Here is a 17,356-nt window from a genome sequence, read left to right as displayed (position 1 = left end):
TCCCAGATTGGGATTAAGACTAGTTTTGGACTATACAGTATTTGTAATAGAGATTTTCCTCTGAAAGGAAAACATAGTCTATGACTAAGCTTAATCTCTGTCTAGAAAACGGCTTACAAATGTTGGTTTCCTGGACAGAGATAATCTTAAATTCTTCTTCTTTCAATGCAAAATACCCATTTAAAATGTTGTGTAGTCCAAGACTAGGCCTAAATAGAACCTTGAAATGTGGAAACTGAACGAGTATCTCCAGAGCTGACTGACGCCCTGATGTATGACACTGTGTTTAAAGTCAGATTAAGCATTAAAAGTGATTGTGTCTCAGGGGATCTGTGCTGGTTTAATATCTTAAGAGTGAACTAATTGAGGTGATTTGTGTTTTATACATGCCCTGTCCTGTGAGGGATTTCTAGTGATGCTCAGAGTGATATGTATTAGAGAGCAGAAACTGTCTAGTCTCACTTAAACCACCTTAATCATGTCTATTGGCCATAGTCAATAATGCAGTAATGGGAAACATGTGAGAGGTAATTTGTCTTTGCATGCCTGTAGCAGCATCAGGCTTTCAACCCAGACAGTGTGGACTAGGGTCAGGCGTTTGTCTCTAAATGAAGGCGTTATGTCAAATGTATGGTGTTATATAGTGTCATGCAGTCTTTATGTTCTGTGTCTATATCTAGCACACTGCCAAATAAGCTTATTTTCCCAACTGCAGGCAAGAGGGCACTATGGTGGGGATGCTGTGGGAGCTCAGTGATTGAAAACAAATGAGCCACAGTAGCTTCAATTTAAGTAAACTGCTCGATAAACCAGTTTGCTAAATGTGCCTGACAATAGCTGTAGCCAGAAATGGAAACACCTCCAACTAGCAATTTTTAGCTTAGAGTTTCAGTTCTGTTTCAGTCTGTTCTGTAGTGTTTAGCCTATAGGAGCCAAATTATTAAGACCATGTTTTGCATTGTTTGTGAATAAGTAAATCAGGGGTCTGCAATTAACTTCAGGCTTTAGGGCAGATATTTTGTTTTGTAAAATGAAGTGTAATGGGATGGAGTACTACAGACTAGTAGCTCTCCAGCCCAGAGGGTTGTTGAACCCAGTTGCAGAACAGTTGATCTCAAAGCAGGTAAACCCAAGAAGAAAGGAAAAAATAAATGAATAAACACACCGCTCCTCAAGCTGGATCAAACCTGTGGCATCAGGGTCGCGGTCCAATACGCTATCGCTGTTCTGGCTGGTGAATTGGGACCCGGACGAAAAAAAAACCCCTAATAAGGAGACAGAGATCCTAAGAATGGGCGGAAAAACAAGAATGGGTGGAAACTGAAGTCATGCCGAGCGCGACAGAGAGAGACAGGGGAGGAATATAAACAAAACAACCTCACAGGCTAGATGTTTCATGCTTGCTTTCATGCTATTGCAGACCCCTGCTGTAAATAGTTCAGTTCCACTTTATAATAAGTGTCTCTAACAACTGTTTAGTTACACCTTAACAATCTATGTAATAACAGTGTAACTACTGGTGAAATACAAATTATTACAGATTAATTCCAGTTGTGCAGGTTATGTAATTGCACATGTGTATAAGGGTCAGTTAGACATATCAGATCTATTATGTCAATTTTTCTATAAAAAAATCTAGATAATAATTTTTAATATTTGGGCACTGAGTGGTCCCCTCTGGCTGCTGGAGACCAGAGAGAGCACTACTGGTCTTGCTCTCTCTGGGTGGGTAGATAGCGATCTTTCTTCTTATCACTCCTAGGGTGATGTCGATTAGCACAAGGCGTCTGTGAGCTGATGTATCAGAACCGAGTCCCTTCACTTTCCTCCGAGTGCACTGTAATGCTACTCGACAATACTGCATCAGCAGCAGTTTGAAAAGAGGCGGTGACTGACTTCACATGTATCAGAGGAGGCGTTTGCTAGTCTTCACCATCCTTGTGTTAGATATACTGCTGAGTAACAGTTAGATCGATGGGACAATTGGTCTAGATAAATTGGGAAAAAATAATCAAGAGGAAGATAACTACAAGCCATCAAATCAAGCTGAACTGCTTGATTTTTTTGCACCGGGAGTGGCATAAAGTTATCCAAAAGCAGTGTGTAAGACTGAAAATGCCAAGATGTATGAAGATGTATGAAAACTGTGAGGTTTTCCTTTTTTTGTTGTTATTTCATACATTTCTCAATTTCTGCAAATAAATGCTCTAAATGACAATATTTTTATTTGGATTTTGGGACATATGTTGTCTGTAGTTTATAGAATAAAACAAAAATGTTAATTTTACTCAAACATAAACCTATAAATAGCAAAATCAGAGAAACTGATTCAGAAACTGAAGTGGTCTCTTATTTTTTAGAGCTGTTTATTTTACTCTGTTACTTCATTATCCTGTTGAGGTAGTAAACAGCTCTGACTGGTCTTCTCATTCATTGTGACCTACATAAGTTTGCATTAGCACAAAAATAGCCAGCTCGCCCTTTTCAATGGCTGTCGCAAACTGTTTGCTTCTGTTGTGTTCTATACCCGACAACCCTGAGTGTGGAAATGGGCATGCTCAGAGACTAAAACCCACAGAGATTATTGTACCAAACAGTTTAAATAAGAAAATACTGGCAGAGGCTCTGCTTCAACTCATGTCTACATACTTACTTTAGAAATGCCAGGACATATTTTTACCTTTTGATTCAGGTACAGAGATCTTCATCACTACACTGCATTCTAAATGTGACAGTGAAGACGGGTGTGATGTCATTCCCAGCTCAATGGAAAGGTAGAAGAAATGCAGCATAAGCAACCCAACTACTTAAACTGGGGAATGTTGAATCTGAAAAAAAATAAAGAGAAAGCAGCGGCACGTTTCATTTTATGAAGTCGTGTTTATCTTTTTTTCTTTTGTAGCAAATAAATCTTTAAACACAGAAATGTTTCACATAAGACTTTTTGTTTTGTTTTTTCTTCCTTTTTACAAATCAAGGGTAAAATGTGTTTATGTAACTTTCACATACACGCTTTATGTCGTGACAACACACTGAAGCACCTTCCCACTGCTGCTGACCAGGAAAAGAAAAGTATCACTGTACAGTCCGCTCCCGTACATTCTCACAGAGCTATATTGTACAAAAATTCAATAGAAAGAATCGTACACCAAGAGCAGTAACAAAAAATGAAGAAAAAAAAATCCCCCAATTGGTATATATTAATACTGAATAGTTATTTAAATAAAAAAAGAACAAAAAAAAAAAAATAAGATGACCCAATCAGAGATTTGAAATTTGTATTTGGGACTAATTCCATCATTATATGGATATAGTGATGTATATTTTATATGTGTTCCTTCTTACTTTCATTTGTTTCACTTGTACAGTATATGGCATAATAATGTGAAATACAGAAAATGTGGACTAACTGAACGTAATAAAGGCAATACAACTCTTATATTTGTGCAAAATATAAAAATAAACCTTTTCTAAATAACAAAAATAGACATTGTTGACATGTTCTGAAATGATGACCAGATATAAACAGTTTTAACTGTTACTGTCAGAGTGGGAGGGACTATCAGTTGCTTGGCACTGTATAGATTTCAACACCAATTTATAGATCTTTCTTCCATTAAATTTTCTCATTAAAGTCTCTGTTTGCCTGAAATGCGAAATATTTTGAATGAAACTTCAGACCCTATTAACTAATTTTTATTTTTATGTTTAGTATTTTATTAATTAATTCATGAATTAATTAATTTATTTATCTATCCATTTTTATCCAAGTTTTATTTTATTTTTTCTCATTTCTACACATAACTGGCCAAACTTATGATTGAAAAAAAAAAAAAAAAAATATATATATATATATATATATATATATATATATATATATATATATATATATATATATATATATATTAATAGTTATGAAGGTTTGAGTTGCGTGCATCGTAAGTACTGTAAATAACCCTGTACATTGCCAGCTCACAGCTGAATTCTTAATTTACTTTTATTTCTTTCACTTTATGCTTTCCAGGGATGACAATTAATCACTTTCCATCAGCTAGAGTGGACAAACCATTTAATACTAATTTTTATTTCATATTAAAAATGTGCACATGGACAGCCAATATAAAAAAGGACTAATAAATATTTAAATACATTAATGAATTAAACATAGAGGCACAGAATGTCAAAAAATGCTCTTGCTAAATGAAAAAGAAAAAAAAAAAGAAAAACTTCTTTCCATATAAAAATGAGGTGTTTAAACTCCTTCCTTTTTTCCAGGTAGGGCTGTTATTAAAGTATAAAAAAAAAAAAAAAAGCTAAAGTTAAAAGTATAATTGAGCTCTTCCAGCGAATAATCATACATTAACCATATATGAATTTACTTTTTTATTATAGTAATTTATTTTATTTTAAAGTGACAGTCGCTAAATTTTAAGTATTTATAGTAAACTAAAAAATCAGTTTATAATTTCTGTTAATATATGAAACACTGTCAAAAAATGTGGAGAGCAAACCATCCAGCAAACCTGCCAGACCACTTTTTCTTAGTGTTTAGAATAAATATATTAGACGTTGAAATTAACATTAATTCATAACTTACACGTAACCTTTAACCTCACTGTTAAAGGTTAGGGTATAGTGTATAGGGTTAGGTATAAGGTTACATTCAACCGAGAATAATTCACTTTCAACTTAGAGTTTAGTTGCATTTAATGGACATTTAGTTGAACATTATTTGAACAATAGTTACTAAGATTTTTATTTCAAGTCTTAATAAAACATTTTAGGAAAGGATAACATATACATATAACATATATATATATATATATATATATATATATATATATATATATATATATATATGTGTGTGTGTGTGTGTTTATTCATTGGAAGGGCTCAATTGTTTGTGTCCTACGTGTGTTTTTAATATATATATTTTCCTCTTTTCCAAGCAGGCTGTTGGAATGGTGGGATGTTGCTTTTTTTTGGGGGGGGGGAAACATTATTAGTGTTCCTTTTATGAAAAAGGAAGATGTTTGTGTGGGTTGACACTTTCGGATAAAATGAGATAGAAATGATACAAAAGGAAAATAAAAAATACTGTACTTCATTTCATTTGCATTACTTTCATTTGTTTTGTTTTTTTTTCATATCTCCTCTTGAGGAAAATGTAAAAATGTATTCCCGTCCCGTGCATTCAGTCCTATTGTGATGCACATCCATTAAGCTGGGGTAAATCCTCTTGGCGGTGCGTAGCGCACAGCCTGAGAAAGCCTCGCTGTTTCTTTCATTCTCTTCACTTTACTTTACTTCCCCCACTCTTCCCAGAGCTACTCTACTCCCACATCGCTCGAGAGCGAGAGTCCGTCTGTCCGTCAGCACCTGCCCTCGCCACGGTAACGGTTAAGGGCCGATAAGTCAGTAAGCGGTGTCTCTTCCAGGCCGTCAGTGATGAGGGCCAGCCCTTGCTTTGGCCCTTGGTTGGTTTGCCCATGTTCTCTCCCATATTGTTGTACTGTAATGTCAACCTGAAGCTGTAATGTGATCAAATGGACAGAAGGACGATATCATTAACATGGGGATTCTGATTCATGCAGTACACAGTCATTCACATCTCCTGTTATCTATCTGTTGTCACCCATCGAGTTATCCATCCTTTCCGGGTGGTCTTAAGGGTCCTTCTTGCTGTGAAAAGTCACTGGTCCATTTGTTCTTGTTCTGTCCAATGTCCAGTCCATTTTCTGGCCTTTTTTTCTGATAAAAGATCTGATAGAAGAAAAGACACAATCCTCATCAACCCTTTATCAGACTGTACTCTCCATGACCCACTCCGAGCTGTTGCTCAGCATTCCTTTATCGCCCTCCCCCTCGCTCTCGTCACACTGCAGCAGCATGCCGTTCACCGATAGGCTCCGCTTAGTCCAGATGTTGCTGATGCGCCGCGGGTAGCTAAGGCACTGCGCGGCACCGAAGTCGCCCATGTCGAAAGAATGACTGCGCTTGGGCTTGCTCTCCAGCGGCAGCATTAGCAACCTACCCAGCTTGGAGTCCCCGCGGCCCAAAAGCGGTTCTTTGTCGGACAGGGCTCCCATGGCTGCCGTCATGGCTCCTGAGCTGGAGGGACCACCCAAATCCCTGGCTGGAGCCTTCAAATCCAGCGAGGCAAAGGCTCCGAGCAGGTGGTCAAGGTTGGGTCGAGTCTTGGCTGGAGCTTGCCTCCATCTGTTGGGTAAAGTGCTGGACCCTGCTTGCAGGTCATAGCGCTCCAGCTTCCCGCTGCCAATGGAGTCCGCAGAGGAAGAGGAGGAGATGCTGCTCTGCAAGGATCCACATTTAAACTCCACCACCTCGTTCCGCATCACGACAATGGCTTTGGGAGCGGGGGGTGCAGGGGCTCCATTGAGCCGCTGAGCCCCCTGAGACCCGCCGTTGGTCTGGGAGTAAGTGTTGCTCACGGTCACCAACTTGGCAACCTGGGAACCACTGCTGACCTTGTAACGCACCATGAGTATCACAATGAAGACGAGCAGAGTGGCCACGATCACGCCGCCAATGACAAGTATCATAGTGCCCCCGAGGAACTGACTGTGAAGCGACTGACAACGAGGATAATCGTCACGGGTAACAAACTGCACGCATCCCACGATGTTGGTGGCTGTCAGCGTGGTGGCCGTGTCGTCCCAGATGGCCAGCACGCACAGGTCATATTGCATCCCAGGCATCAAGTTATTGACCACGAAGGCTTTGCTGGTCACAGGGATCATCCTGTCATTTGAACAAAAAAGAAAAACAATACCGCAGTTAATACAGGCTTTGTTACAAAGACAGGGTTCAACCAAAGTCTAAGCAGTTGTTCATATCGACAATAAGCATGACTCATTGAACAGAGAACGGATGAGATCAAAGCCACTGCCAAGCGCGACACAGTAGTAGTAAGTAGTTATTAAAATGCACAGAGTCGTTCGGAGAGATTACTTCATCTGAAGCTTTATGTTTGATTCAATATGCATGATGTTCTGCTACTCGGCAAAAAACAATTAAGAATTCTTTCGCTGTGGCGTCATTTTAATTAGGAACCAAATATATCTGATCGCTATCAAATTGCAGCTGGATGAAGGTGTTTAATATGCTAGCAATGGGCAGACAGAGAATTCATTCAGAATTAGTTCAAAGCATCTGTACCTAAAAGAGCATCATTAAAAAAATACTAGAAAATGACTGTTAGCATTAATTGAAATAAAATAAAAAAGGTTTCTTATGAAACTTTGAAGCTACAGGTCAATGGAAAGTGAAAAAATGAAAATGAAATATGGCAAAATCTCACATTTATTTGAACCATTTCATCACCAGACAATAATGTATTGGGATCCTGTAAGTAAGAGAATGTGAAGAACTCAGAGTGAAACTTTGAGTTAGAGTTTGAATGGCTTCTGCTTTGTTAAAAAAGCTTAACCCTGCGTTCATACAGGCAAGACGACAAGTTTCTCATGTTGCACCAAGTTTGTTTCTTATGGATGTGTTCAGATTGCTTGCACTGTCCCGTGTGGGCAAGTATCAGCATGCCCAGTTAGCATAGAGGCTAATCTAGCATACTAACTATCGAGCCAGTGGCTACTTTATTCCACATCATTCCATTTCCCTCCAAATTGTACTTGTATTGGTGCAAATTTAATGAGGAATTAAATACAGTAACAGTCAGTTTGGACACACCTTCCCATGCAATGTTTTATTTTTTATTTCTACACTGTAAATTTATAGTAAAGACATCCAGACTATGAAGGAACACATTATGAAACATGTAGTAACTTAAAAAATATACTTTGTAAAGCATTAAAATCTCTCGCTCTTATCTGGGGTGCTGTTAGCTTTTTTAACGTTTCTGAGGCTGGTAACTTGGTATCCTGACTGGTATGACTGTTATGAATGTATCCTGTGCAACAGAGGTCACTCTTGGTCTTCCTTTACTGGAGCGGTCCAGATGAGAGCCAGTTTCATCTTTCTAATGTTTTTGATTGTCTTTGTGACTGCACTTGAGGATACTTCTTGAAGTTTTTGAAAGTTGTCAAAACGACTTAATTGAGAAATGCTTGTCATAATATAGATTAAAACATTAATCATAATAGAGCTAATGGTAACACTTTTCTTGGATGGTCCATTTGATGGGCTCTTTGATGCTCAACTGACATTCAACTAACATTCAACTACATGTCTATTAAATGCAAATGAACTAAAAGGTGAAAGTAAATGATTCTCTATTGAATATAACCCTACATTCAACTCTAACCCAAACGCTTATCTTAATATTTAGGATTGGGTTTAGGGTTCGATTTTAAGCTTAGGTTAAGGTCAGGGTAAGGGTTAGGTGTAGGGTTAGATTTTATGGTTGATTAAGGGTTAAGGTTAGGGTTAGGTGTAGGGTTTGATTTTATGGTTGATTAAGGGTTAAGGTTAGGGTTAGGTGTAGGGTTAGATTTTATGGTTGATTAAGGGTTAAGGTTAGGGTTAGGTGTAGGGTTAGATTTTAGGGTTGATTAAGGGTTAAGGTAAGGGTTAGGTGTAGGGTTAGATTTTATGGTTGATTAAGGGTTAAGGTTAGGGTTAGGTGTAGGGTTTGATTTTATGGTTGATTAAGGGTTAAGGTTAGGGTTAGGTGTAGGGTTAGATTTTAGGGTTGATTAAGGATTAAGGTTAGGGTTAGGTGTAGGGTTAGATTTTATGGTTGATTAAGGGTTAAGGTTAGGGTTAGGTGTAGGGTTAGATTCTATTTTGAATCATTTACATTCAACATAGGGTTAAGTTTGCTAATTTAATGGACATTCAATTCAGTGTTAGTTGTATGTCAGTTGAGCATCAACAAGGCCATAAAATGGACCATCCAAGTAAAGTGTTACCAAGCTAATTACTGTATACCAACACTAAGAGGCAAGACATTCAAGTAATTAACTCTTGACAAGTTCAGCACAGCTGTTAACTGAACGCCTGAATTCCAAGTGACTCTACCTCATAAAGCTGAAGCTGAGAAAATCCAGGCAAGATCATCCAAGCAAGAGGTGCTACTTTGACGAATCTAAAATATAAAGCATATTCTGGTTTGTTTAACACTTTTTTTTTCACAGAATAATATGAATTTACACACTTTACACAGGATTTCATACACCATGGCTGTGTGGTCCATTAGCATCCATTAACATTAGGGTTCAAAATGTCTGCCATGCATTTTCAATTGAATCTGCCTCAGGCAGCAAAGAGACTCGTTATTGTTCAACAGCATATCTGCTTCACAGACTGACCCACTCATCGCCTCTAGCGTTTACTCAGTGATGAGCCAAAACATTACCACCACCTGCCTGATACGCTGATGGTCATCTGTGAGCCGCCAAAACAAAACAGCTCTCTTTACAAGACCTGTGATGGTGCCCTGTGGTATCTGGCACTGAGATTAGTAGTTGTAGTAGCAGTTCCTCAGCTGCACAGTTATCGGTCTTTCCATCTTTACCACTGTCAACAAAATAGTGTTATTGTAAGCTCCACTAATCCTATAGAAGCACATTGTAGTTTTATTAATTACATGCTGTAGTCATGCATCTATTTCTCTGCATACTTTATTATCCTCCTTTCCCTCTATCAGGACCCCACAGAATAGACCACAGAGCATCTATATACTGCAGTGACACCTGGTGGTGGTGTGTTCGTAGTGTGGGTTGTGCTGGTATGAGTCATTTAGACTCAGCAGTGCTGCTGGAGTTTTTAAACATCTTAATGTCATTTAAGAATAGTCCACAATTCAGAATTAACCAGCCAACAATTTCCAGTGTGCTGTGTCCTGTGAGCCTTTTGTCCTGTTATTTCTGCTGTAAATATGTAAAGATAAAAAGATCAACAAAAGGGCAAACATGTCAGCTTTTGTTTCTATGCATTTCTATCTGAATCCGATAAACAGTTTAGAAGATATTATGTTTTGTCTGAACCCACCCATATTTTCTTGTGAGCAAAATACAAGTTTCAGTTTCAGATTTGGATTTTTCTTGGGCATTTTTGCTAGAGAGGAGAGAGAGAGCTGTCTATGGCTGTAAAACAGACAATTGTGAAGCAGAAAGAAGAGGGAAAATCAATCAGAGCCATTACACAAATATTGGCCATAGCCAGAACAACAATTTGGAATGTTCTGAAGAAGAGAGGAAGAAGAAGAAGAAGATGAAGAAGAAGATTGTTTGGACTTGCACGGCTTCTTCTGGGACAGTCTCATTAGTCTTCATTGATGTACGATGAACCCAGAAGTCTACAGAAGCATTTTGTCTGTCAATTTGAAGAAAGATGCAACCAAACTGATTGGGAAATCATTTCATCATGCAGCGAGATAATGATGCAAAACACTCTTCCGAAACTACAAAGGAGTTCATCAGGGGCAAGAAGTGGAGGGATTTAGACTGGCCTAGTTAATGTCTAGACTTAAACCCTTTACAGGAAACTGAAGGTAGTAAAAACGCACCAAAATGCACACAAATAAACCATGTGAGCAGGTTGTGTCCTCTCATTGGTCAGAGTTGTCTGGCGTGGAAGTAAATATAAATATACGAAAAAATAAATATAGCGGGAAGAACACGCTTTCAAACACAGTGTTTGGACATGCGGCACAGATGTACACATATTAAACCTATTAAGTTACGCGGCTGCAAGTGCATGGACACGGCGTTTGTCCATAGCTGTGGAAATTAGCATTATTTGGCTAAAATATCAACTTTAAACTGTTTAAACTGTGCCTTATCAGCAGTTTAGCTCAAATAAATGGACTATATTTAATAGCTGGGTTGGATCGAGACCGGATTAGGTTCTCACCACAAGCAAAGCGCTCCAGAGTTATAACTGGTCTCGGTTCGGTTCTTTAGATCCGCACCGAGTGCGATTACTGTTTTTACACCTGCTCAATTGAACCGCACTAAAGTTACAAACGGAACAGAGTTCGTTTTAACCGGACCAAATAATGCTGGTGTGAAAACGCCCTAAGGGACCTATGTTAGCGATTTTAGCACCGGTCAATTGGGCGCTTTGCACAGTTTGATTGAGGGCATATTGGTGTGTCTTTAGTATTATGAGGGCACAACAAATATGGCTTGCGCAACTCAAAATGTAGCATAAAATAAACAGTTTGCTAATCAGTATGCCAGTTGCCATTCTCTTTAAGAGGCAGGTGAGCTCTGACTTTGGCACGTTAATATCTTAACAGTGTAGCGCTTTTGAGTGTCTCAGCAGAGAATACTGACCTGCATGTCACGCTGTGAAGATACGCCACCAGCTCATTTAAGGGAACAGCAATGTTATTTTCTTCTTTATTCTGTTAATTGTTAAGTTTAAAGAAGGGTTTGTGCTCTGCAGTGCATCTGTGTGTGTGTTTAATGAGTGGGGGTGTACAGGAATGGACTCTGATGATTGACTGTTGTCAGGGTTTTAATCAGTCAGTGGAACACCTGTGTCCTCCACTGTCAAAATAGCAACACACCTCACTTCCAGACAACCACACTCATCAGTGTAGATTCATTTCTAAACTCTGATGCTATTTTAACAGCTCAGGCGCAAGCTGTGAAAATAGACTGTTGACGGGGTGTAAGATGGCAAAAAGCATTGCGACAAGCAAGGTGTACGATAGGGCCCTAAATAAGCTAAAAAAGCTGAAATATTGTTCTTTTGTCTCATATTTATCTTTTAATGTCAAACCCAAATGTTTTTTAGTCTACAACAGAAATACTGTAAATGGACTGGCCTTCATGGAACGTATGGAAGTTTAAGTATATTTATTTAAGAAAATAACACAGCGCTAAATAAAAATAACAGCACTCAGTCACAAAGTCAATAAGCCTTTCTCGCAAATCCAGCAGTAATCGCGGGTTAATTAAAACATAAAGGTAAAACCTGAAGGCTAAAGTTTGACTGTTTCAGCAGGACCTCGGCCCGAGCCTGAGCCTGGGGAACAACGTGAACAAAGTGTTTCAAAGCTTCTGAAAACAGAAACGAGTCAGAGTAATTATCACAGGCAGTCATCAGGTCCAAATACCAGCATCCAGTGCATTCCTTGAAGCTTCCTGAGTGGTGAAATAGACAGAAAATTTTAATTAAGGTCTAATTGAGCAGCCGACCATGCTGCTCTGAGAGCTCTGCTCATATATTTCCAGCATAGCTAGAGAGACAACAAAGCAGTTAGGGAGAATACAAGCAGGTGTGTAGACCATGGACACAGGTGAGACTGAGAGATAAATGGGAGAACTGGGCTATGAAGGAACACATAAGGAGTCATGTAGTAACTTAACCCTTAGAACCCTATGGACAGATTTTATGTCCATAATCGCATCTTGTGTTCTCAGCTTAATTTCTCAGGAATCCCTTCACACATAAACATAATCCATATATGGTTAGAAAGGGCAGAACTTACTCTTTCTAAAAATATTTCCTCTGAGTTCTAAATATAATTCCTCTGAGTAAATCACATGACGTCATCATTGCCACTGATTCTTTCCCAACCAATATTAATTACCTTTAGTGCTTCAAACATATTTATATGATGTTTCAAACCAAATAAAATCAGTAAATAAAGACTCAAAAGTGTCCACAGAAAAAGTTTGCAACTACCTGCTTTACTCAAACTAAAGCTAGGTATGCTGCACACTACTTTATATAGTTTTATTTTATTGCACATTTTTTCTAAGTAGTTATTTTGCACTATTTTTTTTATTATTATTTAGACTAAAAGGTTTACATTTTGGTTTATTGTGTTCTAAATAAAAGTATTTTTTCATTATTTTATGGATTAACTCTTTATTATAATATCTGTTGTTATTATAAGCAGCTGAAAGTAAATATCTAGTCTAGTAAATCAGTTTTGTTAGTAGTTGGAATATTATTGGCTATATTGGTCCTGATTAAAATACTGAGTGTCAGGTTTTTAGTATCTACATGTATGCTAGAGGTGTGATTATCAAGAAAAATAACTCCGCTTGATGCTGTTTCTCCATGTATTTTGTCAAAGTAATAATCCATAAAATGAACTATCATCAATATTCTTATGCTTTCAATAAACTGTAGTCTAAACATTTTTGAAAATATATCTTAGGTGTGAACATATTTAAAGTCTATACATTCAAAAATAAGTAAACAAAAAAAACAAACAAACAGGCGCTTAGTAAAATTTTGACCAAAACTTGTCCAGTTCCAGGAAAATATAACAATTCTGCTTCCTTTTACATTTTAAATGATTATATTTTTGAGCATCCGTATGTCTTCTGGAGTAAAAGAGATCAGGGCATGTGACTGTCTGATATAATTACTGTGTTATAAGACCTGAAAGAGGAACTGACAAAAAACGAAGAAAAAACACACAAAAACAGCCTAGAGTTCAAAGGGTTAATATATTCTTCTATTTTCATCATCATCATCATCATCATCATCATTAACTTACTCTGACAAAAACTGCCATATTGAATCAGTGTGTGGCAGTGTGTGGAATGAGTCTCTATAAGCCAATAATTGTTATTTAATATCAGCTGTTTATAAAGTTAATGATATTTCATTGACAGAAGTGCCATACACTTCTTTCATTTATAACACTGTTATGAAGCCTACACTCTCCATAAAGTGAATGTCTAATGCAGAGGCCTAGTTTAAACACCATTCATCAGTTTTCTACATTTCTACTGAGCTTAAGTACAAAATTATGCAGACCTGTGTTGCTACAGATCAGCACAGCCAACTCAGTTTTTTTTTACATCTGCAGTCACACTCTCTTTAATAGAACATGTTCATTAAAATAATATAACTGTAATAACTCACTCTACTTCCACTTATAATACGTAAGCACATTTTACAGCTTCCATAGAAATGATAGATGGTGCCGTTAATTAGGCGTCTGCCACACAATATCCATTACACAGGAATTATGCTTCATAGCGGAGTTATAAATATGTGTCACTTTAGTTTAAGGCCCTGTATACCAATGCTGTGTCATTATAACACATTATAATTGCGATTACTGGTGTAAGCTAGTCGTAAGCTAATGTAGTTATGCAGTGCAATTTTTATTTATGACTGTTTATGACGTAGCTCTGCTGCATAGAGCTGTATTACAGCTGCATTGCATAAGGAATTAAGGGTCTGTGGTTTCAGATACAGTTCACGGAAAACCATGCTCATTTTTCTTTCCTGTTACTTTACGTCATCCTGACCATTAAACTGCGGCAATTAATAAAATGCTTTATAGTCTAGGACCCACCTGACTCTCTCTCTCTCTCTCTCTCTCTCTCTCGCTCTCTCTCTCTCTATATATATATATATATATATATATATATATATATATATATATATATATATATATATTAAAAAAAACTGTCACTGCCTGATCTGCATCCATTACATTAAAAATTCTCATTGCTATAATTCTTAATAAACACAAGTTCATTTTAAATTATGTTCCACAGGTAGGAGTATAAAATCTTAAAATTTCCAAGGACTTGATACAGTGGCTTGCAAAAGTATTCATACTGTCACGCCCTTGCCCTGTTGCCCTGTGTTTCTCCGTTTTCCAGTGTGCTCCCCAGTAGTTTTCCACTCAGGTTTACCCTCGTGTCTAATTTGTAGCTCCGCGTTACCTGTTTCCCCAGGTGTGTGCTTCCTGTGTATATATAATCCTCTTGTGTCAGTGTTTCCTCGTCGGCCTTTGCACCTTCCCCTGTCGTTTGTCATTCCACGTTTGATCTAGTTTTGCTAGTTGTTATACTCCTTGTTTATTTCCTGTTTATTCCCTTGTCCTGTTTAGTTTATTGTTCTGTCTAGTTTTAGTTCCTCGTTGTTTTCCTGTTTTCATTACCCGTTTATGCTATCTATTCCTCATGTTTGTTTCAGTTTGTATCTTTGTTTTGAAATCTATCTATCTATCTATCTATCTATCTATCTATCTATCTATACATTTTAAAATATATTTTAAATATATGTCTGTCTATGAATACAAATGTGTATATACATCTCCAGTTTCACAACAAAACACGTGCTTTTATCTCCCTCATGCTCATATTCTAATCCCATACAGAATTCTGCAGCTTCCTCAGTGTTGTCTGTCGTTATTTTGTGGCTCGCTCGAGCGCTGTAAACAAGAACTAACACCACGGACCACGAGGTGCCGCTCGCTCCTGCTGTTGTGCCAAATCTGACTCCCCGCAGAATCCGGCTCTCCTTCGTTAGCAGATTCGGCGCAACACCGCCCGCTGTAAAACTGCTGGAGTGGAAACAGCGCTTATAAATAAATTGACAAATATGACAATGAAGGGTTTTCTATCAGTAATTTCAGTTCTTTTTAGTTAGTTTTATAAACTCTCAATACAGTTCCAGTTAGTAAATTTTTTTTTCTTTTAATTACCGTTTTTATTAGTTTCAGTTAACGAGAACATTTTTTCACTTTCAGTTTTCGTTATTTCATTCGTTTTCGTTAATGATAATACTTGGTTACTTAGCTATACGGTGATTATCACGCTAGAGCTTTATATAGCTTTATATAAAATAAAAATAGCATTAAAAAACAGACAACTAGATCACAGACTCTTTCCTGGAGTCGGGTCGTTTTCGGGCACAGAATCTAAGCTCTAATCTCAAGATAACAAATTGTATGAACAAGCGTAGGAATATGAAAATCTTATGCTATTTATTTATGTATTTATTTATTTCTATGTTTGTTTGTTTATTTACTGTACAGGGAAATAGGGCTGTACAGAGTAAATGAACTACAGCAGGCAGAAATAGGGACGGGCGCTGCTCCAGTTGTTAGCCATATATTACGCATTGCTTTGACACAGGACCGGTTCCAGCATAAAGAATGGCTAACAGGGTTCATTGGTGTGTTTCATACAGTTTATGGCTGACGCATAACTCACTGTATCTGCACTTCACAGTGGCGTTATCTCTGCCTTGCCGATTCCCACACAATTTCCATGCAGGAGACACTGTGATTTACATAACCCGGACTGTAAATCCCCATAACAGCTCTCAACCACCCGCTACCACTCCACCAGGGAAGTATAGATTAGACTGGAGTGCGCTGTTGATGGGTTACACTTCGCCAGCGGAGGTGACTAATTTAGTAAAGGATGAGTCAATGAAAAGGCACGTAATTAGATGATCCACGACACCACAATAATAGAATATCATGAAGTGCAGCTTCCTGTGCAAGCGGCCAGTTTAAAAATAAAATAAAAGTCAAACTGTAGTCAAAAAAATCTATAATAATATATATATACTGTGTTTTTTGCACCCGATTATAAGGTGCATCGGATTAAAAGGCGCCCCTGGTGAAAAAAATGGTCACACTTTACATTAACTGTTGACTAACTAACCTGACATGGAATTAATGCATAAGTTACAATGAACAAGACATGATGTAATACATTAACAATGCTTAGGTCACGTTAATTAAACATTACATTAACATAAACATTAACGGCATTAATTAATGTTACTTTCATATGAAATGTAAATGAACTAATGTTACAAGTGAAGCATTTGTTAAGATGAATAATAAATCATATACTTTATTAATACTGTTAACTAACGTTATTTGAACAAGCAACAACTGCATTAGTTAATATCCTTGTCCTTTTTTATATGTACTGCAGTTATGCTTACGGTGACTGTTAAATATTTATTAACTAAATAACTAAATATTCAAATATAATTGGCTGTATTAACACGTATGCATCGGTAGCCAGTTACTTGTTTTATTTACTAAAATCCATTAAATAATATATATATATATTTTTTATTGTATTTTACATTTTCACTTCTATTGGCAATACATGGGTTAAAGTTATTTGCTTTTACTTTACATTAGATATATTTAGTTCACTAAACAGAGTTGTATATGTGTTTCGTAAGGCAGATGTAAAAATGTAAAATAAAAAAATATTAGTTAATGGACATATAATACTAAATATAATAGTTAATAGTAAATATAACATATATCTGGCTACTGGCAGCCAATTATATGTATAACTAATATTTAGTTAATAAATATTTAACAATTACTGTGTGCATAACTGCAGTACATATGCAAATAAAAAGAATTTTAACAAATGCAGTTTTAACACTATTCATAAAGTATATGATTTATTATTGATCTTAACAAATGCTTCACTTTTACATTAGTTCATCTACATTTCATGTAAAAGTAACATTAATTAACATTACCTAAGCATTGTTAATGTATTACCTCATGTCTTCTTTATGGTAACTAATGCATTAATTCATGTTAGTTAGTCAACATCAAATGTAAAGTGTTACCCAAAATGTATCATTGTAGTAAAAACTTTTAATTTTGACTCTTATTTTT

At 36.9% G+C, this 17,356-nt stretch overlaps 1 protein-coding gene across 1 annotated transcript in view; it reads right to left on the bottom strand.

Annotated features, from left to right (window-relative positions):
* Positions 1-5,131: 5,131 nt before the first annotated feature.
* The window catches only part of LOC103041514 (leucine-rich repeat and fibronectin type-III domain-containing protein 2), a 282,231-nt gene continuing 270,006 nt past the window's right edge, over positions 5,132-17,356 (bottom strand). The window contains exon 6 of the mRNA XM_022673189.2: positions 5,132-6,762. Within this exon, the coding sequence (XP_022528910.2) occupies positions 5,802-6,762 (961 nt within the window). The 3' untranslated portion in view covers positions 5,132-5,801. The remainder of the gene's footprint in view (positions 6,763-17,356) is intronic.

Source organism: Astyanax mexicanus, chromosome 14, assembly GCF_023375975.1.
Source record: "Astyanax mexicanus isolate ESR-SI-001 chromosome 14, AstMex3_surface, whole genome shotgun sequence".
NCBI lineage: Eukaryota > Metazoa > Chordata > Actinopteri > Characiformes > Acestrorhamphidae > Astyanax > Astyanax mexicanus.
This window is presented reverse-complemented; position numbering and strand designations above follow the sequence as displayed.